At 50.0% G+C, this 7,867-nt stretch overlaps 1 protein-coding gene across 1 annotated transcript; it reads left to right on the top strand.

Annotated features, from left to right (window-relative positions):
* Positions 1–328: 328 nt before the first annotated feature.
* LOC119350580 lies at positions 329–5,368 on the top strand. The gene is made up of 3 exons (XM_037618336.1): positions 329–462; positions 616–686; positions 4,733–5,368. The coding sequence occupies exons 2-3, from the start codon at positions 648–650 to the stop codon at positions 5,366–5,368; spliced, it is 675 nt and encodes a 224-aa protein (XP_037474233.1). The 5' UTR covers positions 329–462; positions 616–647.
* The last annotated feature ends 2,499 nt before the right edge of the window (positions 5,369–7,867 follow it).

Genomic DNA, 7,867 nt, shown 5'->3' with positions numbered 1-7,867 from the left:
CTGGAGCAAGGCCGCCGGGGCTCGCCGTTTCTGGCCGCGGATGAGGAGCCCCGCGGTGGCGCATTGCCGGGAGCAGCGGCGGTACCTTCAAAAGGAGTGGATGAAGGATAATACCACAGTCTCCTTCGAGAGGTCGAATTGGGGACCGGGCAGAGCGCTGGCCGAGGGGTCACCGTCGCCGTCGCCGGCGAGGCTTGGTCAAAATCGGGAAATATGGTCAAAGAAAAAAAAAGATCGGCCATTCCCGCCGGGTCCACATGTTGGTGACTCTGATGTCCCCAATATTTTATATATTTGCTCGCTCCCACGAGACACAAGGCCCCGTCCCCCGGGTTCCAGTCCAACCAGCACAGCTCAGCTTCCCACGCGCCCACTGTTCCCCTCTTCCTCCGTCTCTTCCTCCCCGCCGCCACACAGGCGAGGAGCTAGGTTTTGGCCATCACTCCGGCGATCAAAGCCAAGGTAAGTCTTTTTATACGCATCGGCACTGGTGCATTGAATAGATGATGTATTTTAGTAGTGTTTTTTGTTTGGATTTGGTTTCCATTAACCTAACAAGGGTTTGACTTTCCATTTTAATCCCTAACAAGGGTTTGATTTTGGCATTTTGCTCAGCCTGTGGGTGGTGCGGCGCGCGAAGACCCGAGATGCCTCTTCCCCACGCACCGTTGCAGACGCAGTTCGAGGTATAATAGTAGTCATCATCTCGCATTGAAGGTGTTGACGAGCCGGACGAATCGGTCAATAAATTTATTTACTGGCTAGTGGGTACCAATTGCTGAGTACCCATCTACTCAAAAGAGATGATTTTTAGTTTCCCCACACGCCGCACTGTGGCCAATTCCGAAACGGTCGATAATTCCACCACGCGACACACTCTAGCCCAAAAGAGTTAGGGTGATTGGAGTGGGGGGTGGGGTAGGGGGATTAGCAAAAGCAGCATTGCATTAGGGGGTGGGGTAGGGGGATTAGCAAGTATGTATCCTGCATCCTTGTAATATTCCCACGGATGTACATACTTTACTGTACCCAAACCCTGTTTTATATCGCAGATTCCGAAATAGCAGATTCTTCTCCATGTTTCTCTTGTTTTCTGAATGTCATAGCCATTTTTTTGGTGTTTTCTCTTTGCCTGAATGCAACACAAGATAACATAATCACAGCAGCACTGAGATGTTCTTTTAGCTTAGTTGGGGTTGGTGAGAAGTGGATGTCTCTTGGTCCCATTACTGTACTAAATAAATGATGTTAGTAGGGACACTTCTCTTCCTCCTTTCATCAATATTCTAAACTCTAAAGAGCACATGTATTGGCAGTTTGGCACACGGTACTGCAGCGTACTCCATTTTCCTTGGGAGTTCATGCGAAATCTCATCAAATTCCTCCTGCATTTAATACGAAACAGTAGGATGTTTCTCCTGGAGTAGTGCTGTTCTACGCTTGTACTCCAATTGACACCATTTGTCATACTATACTTTGTTTTTTCAAGAAGAGAAATGTGTTCGTGCATATGGACTCGTTCGTCATGCATTTTTACCTCGAGATAAGTGTCTAGTCATCAACTCTAAGTCATTGAATTAAACATACACCAACATATATCCATGTAAAATTAGCTAAGGCAAGGAAATCTAGAAATTGCTATTGGAGCTTAGGCTCCGTGGAGCCCATTTTTCTAAACATTCAAAAATATCTTTTTTTTGAAAATTCTAAGAAAAATACAAATACACTAGGTACATAGTCTACACATATGTATAGTTTCATGATGAAATATGTTAAGTTGTGAGCTACACAAAAAAGGCAAATTGTGATTTTTTTTGTAGCACATGGTATTATCCACCATAAAAATTCATGGGTTTTTTTATAGCTCATGTAGTAATGTATTTGACCATGAAAATATATGAACATGTAGAATACAACTCTATTTACGTGTGTATTTGCTTTTAGAATTTTTTTGAAAATTTAAAGGTTAATTTTCAGAAGTTACAAAAAATATCGGATTCATAGAGCCCAAGCTCCAAAAATCTGCACTGGTGGGAATCAGTTTATTGGCTAGCACTCTGAGGTCAACAAAATGTATAGGTGTGTGTCAAAGAAGGAATGATATGCCACAAGTGTGGTGAAACATTTGGTCTACCAAAATCACCTACATGGCTAGGTGTTGCAACCAAGGATTTATGAGCCGATGGGTTGAGACGAGTCCCTAGGGTAACGCCTCATAGGGTAGTCGTGAAGTAGATACTACTACAGTACTAGTATAATACAATAAAATTTGAAGGCATATGGATGATTAGATCTAATAGTGGAGTAGAGGAGATGATGGAGCAGAGTGCTCTAGTTGGGGGAGGAGTGAAGCAGGCGGAGCAGCAGAGCTGCAACAAGGATGGCCACCAGCCACAGTCTGCCAAGACGAGCCGTGTTGTGTAGCATGTCTTTCGAACAGCTATATTTACAGGGCATACTCCGCGGAATAAAGTGCTACCCTCCTCGATAAACATAATATGTGGTTTTGACTAGTCGCAGCTAAAAGGCTAAACTAGTCAAAGGTAGTCAAAGGCAAGTCGAGCCGTCGATCGACTACACCCACGACTCAAGTCGAAGTACCGAGTCGACATCCAACTAGTGACTAGTAGACCAGTTGTGCAACTATTCTCGACTAGTTGAACGCCTCTTGATTCATGGTTGCAACGTGTAGTAAAAGTTTTGAAAAAAATGAGATTTGAAAAGTTGAGTTTGAAAATTTAAGAAAATGCCGGGACTCATGGAGCCTGATTTCCAAAAATATGCACTCAAGGAAATCAATTTATTGGCTACACCTTGAGATCAACAACTGGATATGTATGCGTGTCAAAGAAGACATGATATGCCACAAGTGTGGTGAATGAAGCATTGTGGTGTAACAAAAACACCTAAGTTTCTAGGTGTTGCAACCAAGCATTTATGAGCAAACGAGTCGAGACTGAGGGGGTGTTTGGTTCAGGGACTTTTTAGTCACAGAGACTAGAAAAAGTCCCTAAAAAGTCTCTAGGAACCAAACGGGAGGGACTTTTTCTACAGGGACTAGAAAAAGACTCTACTGAAGAGTCTTTTTTGATTAGTCCCTGGGACTAAAAAAATTCCTAGGACTTCTAAACCAAACACCCCCTGAGTCCCTAGGGTAACGACTCATAGACTAGTCATGAAGTAGATAGTGTCATATACTATAATACATTACCTATATAACACGATGAAGCTTGAAGTCACGGGGGTGAGTAGATCCGTAGTGGAGTAGGAGGCAGAGGAGAATATTGCTTTAGTGTGGAGAAGTGAAGTAGGCAGAGGAGCAGGGCTGCAACAACGGCGGGCACCAGCCATGGCCTGGCAAGAGGTGGCGTGTTGTGCAGCATGTCGTGCGAAGAGCTATGTTTGCAACACATACTCTGCGGGGGTGAAGTCTTATGCTCATCGACAAACCTAATAAGTGGTTTTAACTAGTCGTCAACTAAAAAAAAACTAAACTAGTCCAAAATTGTCAAAGGCAAGTCGAGCGATTGATTGACTACACCCGCGTGTCGGGTAGAAGTATTGAGTCGACACCCAAGTAGTGACCAGTAGACTAGTGGCGCGACTATTCTCGACTAGTCGAACACCCCCTAATCCATGGTTGTAATGTGCAGTCCATGTGTTTTGAAATTTAGAATGTTGTTTTTTTTTAAATTAAAAAAAATGGAATTCATGGAGCCCAATTTCCAAAAATATGCACTCGTGGAAATCAATTTATGGGCTACACTTTGAGGTCAACAAATGGATAGGTGTGCATGTCAAAGAAGACACGATATGCCACAAGTATACCTGGCCATGGGAAGCCCGGCCCGGCCGGCCCGGCCCGACCCAGCCCGAAAAAGCCCGACCCGGCCCGGCCCGATGCTGCCCCCGGGCTGGGCTCGGGCCTAGATTTTGAGCCCGAAGGCCGGGCCCGGGCCCATCGTTTTTGCGTTTCTGAAGGTCGGGCCAGGCCGGCCCGGAGCCCGATGGGCTTTTACGTGTTCGGGCCGGGCTCAGGCCTAGAAAACAGGCCCGATGGCCGGGTCGGGCCGGGCCTAGGCCTGAGTTTTTTGCGTCGGGCTTGGCTAGGCCCGGCCCGAGGTATGGCCAGGTATAGCCACAAGTGTGGTGAAACATTGTGCTGTAACAAAATCACCTAGGTGGCTAGGTGTTGCAACCAAGGATTTATGAGTCGAGACTGAGTCCCTACTCCCTAGGGTAACGATTCATAGAACACAATAATTTTAAAGTCATAGGGATAAGTAGATATGGTAGTGAAGTAGAGGAGGGGGAGTTAACCAAGCGGAGAAATCAAAAAATAAAAGGCATGTCATCCAGCACATGTAGTGACCAGTAGTGCAGCTGGTCGACCAACTATTCATCCATGGTTGCAACTTGCAATGTACTCCCTCCGTTCGAAAATACTTGTCATCAAAATGGATAAAAAAAGTTGTATCTCAAACTAAAATACGTCTAGATACATCCCGTTTTATCCCATTTTGATGACAAGTATTTTTGGACGGAGGGAGTAGCTTCGTTGCTCGTGACATATGGCTGGCAAACGAAAACAAAAGGCATGTCATAACAAATACTGCAGCAATTGTTTTTATTATCGATTGGGAACATGATGTGTAGTTTAAGAAAAATAAAAGATTCCTTTTGTATCCTGTTTTACAAGTCGTATTAAGTAAATTATGTTATTTGTTTGCAGCATATACCGATGATTACCTTGAATGTGCGCGGGGGTCTCCGTGAGTATCAAAGGGTCATGCGTCTCAAGAAACGGAGAGAAATACGCATTGGGCTAGCTCTGTTCAGGTCGCGTCCCGTTACACCAATGATGCATCCTCAAGGTGGACAAACGTATTACAGACTCAGACTTGAAGACCCTACGCGTCCTAATGTTTACGTGGAATTTCTAGTCTGTGATCAGAATCTATACTTGATAGCGTATCGTTGGTATAATGGCAATGTCTGGACCGATTGGCTTTATTTCCAGGACCAGCGAGCATCGATACCAGGATACTTGCTCGCTACCTCTACCAGTTTGCCTTTCCCTGGTCGTCATGATGCACAGACAACGATGCCCGTGGGACCTACTGCTGCACTGATGGACATATTTTATGTGCTCACCAACCCACAAGCAGATGATGCAGCGGTCCGGAGGGCTCTTCTGCGGGCAGTCATTTTGTTCTGCGAGGCTAGCAGAATACTGATGATCTTCATGGACATGATGAGTAGGATGAGCTGCACTGCAGTTATGGATGATGTACTGGAGGTCTTGATGTGGGTGCGCATGAGGAGTGTTGGGCATAAGCCACCGCAGGACGCGTCGGGCATGAGCTAGGGCGCGCCGGGTCCGTGGCCGTGCGTGTGTGCGTGCCCGAGCGCGTGCGTGAGTGGCGTGCGTTGCTGTTAGTAGTTAGCGACTAGCGGAGATAGTCATGGCAATCTGTTGAAGCTGGCCGTGTATGCGCGAGTTGATCGCGTCGTTAGCACGAAGCGGGCGGGCATGCAGATCGTGCCCATGTAATGGGGCGGGTGGGCTGCATCGTGTGCAGCCAGCTCGGGTATAAATCCCCTCCTGATCGCTGATGTAAAGCACGGGGGTTGCCAAACCATGTAGCCAGTGGGTTCAGCTCGAGTATGTGCTCGAGGGAAAAGACGCTGTACGCGCGGCGGGTGGAGTTCGGGCTCCAGGAAAAACACCACCATGTCATCTCTGTGCTCGGGTTCTTCTCCACCTCCTTCTTCTTCGTTGATTCGTGCCACGGCAAGTGAGGGCGAGCTAGAGAGACGGAGCTACGGCAACAACAATTGGTATCGGAGCATCGGGTTCGGAGGAGCTCGCCGGCGATGGCGCTCGTCCCGTGCGGCGGAGGAGCACGGTGATGTCGGGCGTGCGGAGAGCGCGGCGGCCGCGGCGGACCTGCGCGGTGGCGCAGAGGCTGCGGTGGCGCGGCTCGGTGGAGGGAAGGCTAAGCTCCGGGACACGCCGGATCGGCCGCGTTGGTCGCGTCGGAGCGCGATCATGGCGCGGGCTGGTGGCGTGCGGAGCGTGGCAGAACAAGCCGCGGCGACGGGCTCACCGCGTCGGGCGCGTGTATGGGCGCGCGCCAGACGTGGCAGGCACGTCGGGACCGCGGGTGCGGACCACGTCGAGGCGCTGGACCTGGTGCGCAGATCGCGTACGTGCGCGGCGGGAGCGCGGGCCGGGAGCGCGAGGACGTGGTGTGTGCGCGGCGAAGGGCACAGCGGCACGGTGGCAGGCGTGGCAGCGACGTCAGGGCGGTGGCGACTACAACGACGACGACGTCGACGGCGCGGCGGAGCGCGCGCTGCGGGCGGACGGCGGCGTCGAGGACGTCGGTCTCCTCTGAGTTCGTGGCTTAGGGGGGTGAGTGTTGGGCATAAGCCACCGCAGGACGCGTCGGGCACGAGCTAGGGCGCACCAGGTCCGTGGCCGTGCGTGTGTGCGTGCCCGAGCGCGTGCGTGAGTGGCGTGCGTTGCTGTTAGTAGTTAGCGACTAGCGGAGATAGTCATGGCAATCTGTTGAAGCTGGCCGTGCATGCGCGAGTTGATCGCGTCGTTAGCACGAAGCGGGCGGGCATGCAGATCGTGCCCATTTAATGGGGCGGGTGGGCTGCATCGTGTGCAGCCAGCTCGGGTATAAATCCCCTCCTGATCGCTGATGTAAAGCACAGGGGTTGCCAAACCATGTAGCCAGTGGGTTTAGCTCGAGTACGTGCTCGAGGGAAAAGACGCCGTACGCGCGGCGGGTGGAGTTCGGGCTCCAGGAAAAACACCACCATGTCATCTCTGTGCTCGGGTTCTTCTCCACCTCCTTCTTCTTCGTTGGTTCGTGCCACGGCAAGTGAGGGCGAGCTAGAGAGACGGAGCTACGGCAACAACAAGGAGGTGGAAGAAAATGAGCCGCTACAGCCTATATGCAAGAAACAGGGTGTTGGTTGAGGGAGGAGATGGTGTGCAGGAAGTCGAGCAGGGGCTACAGGATGAGCCAGATGAGAAGGAAATAAAACTGCGAGATTCTATAGCAAACTGTGAGCTGTACAACCTGGACCAAGTCATCGGGCCAGAGGGCCAGCTCCAGCTCATTCTCTTGGACGAGGATCTCTACACGCAGTTCGGTGATCTTCCGCCGTTCCCCGCTGGCTATGTGGATGACTTCCGCGAGGCTCTTGTTTAGGGCGTGGGGTCTTCCTGCTCTGTCTAGGAGGTAAGCTGACAAAAACAGTGATTTTTTGGTGTGGAGCTATGGAATTGACTCTTGGAGGCGTACGTATTCAGAGCGATTGGTGAGAGACGCAAGTTTGATGAGAAAATTTGACTCGAAAAACTTGTTTGAGACTTGGTAGAACTATTGCTGCTGCAGTGTCGCTGAATGACATTGAACTACAGTAGATCTTATCTGTATGGTTCTAGAATGCAATGTAGGTCTGAGCTACGATGCTTATTCTACTAGAATGAAGCTCTGTTTTTTGGTGTGTGCATGAATTTGTACTTGACGGCCGGCCGGCTGCACATAAACAGGCCGTGTGTTGCCGTGGCCTGCCGGCGAGGACAGCGACGGCGTTCCGGGTCCTTGGCGGCCGGAACCTGGGATGCGTCCAAGGGAGGCGGGCACTGAAAACCTAGCTAGCGGCCGGAACCTGGGATGCGTCCAAGGGAAAGCTAGCTAGCGGTGACTGAAAACCTAGGCTGCGTTTGATCCCTCCATCGATCTATCTTTATATAGGCTCGCGGTATAAAATGCAATTGGCGCATATCACGGCGGCTTTTTTTTTTTTGAAGGGAAGCCGGTTCGGCACTTTATTCAATGATCGA

Source organism: Triticum dicoccoides, chromosome 1B (genome assembly GCF_002162155.2).
Source record: "Triticum dicoccoides isolate Atlit2015 ecotype Zavitan chromosome 1B, WEW_v2.0, whole genome shotgun sequence".
Taxonomy (NCBI): domain Eukaryota; kingdom Viridiplantae; phylum Streptophyta; class Magnoliopsida; order Poales; family Poaceae; genus Triticum; species Triticum dicoccoides.
Note: the sequence above shows the minus strand (reverse complement) of the source record. Positions and strands in the feature narration are given on the sequence as shown.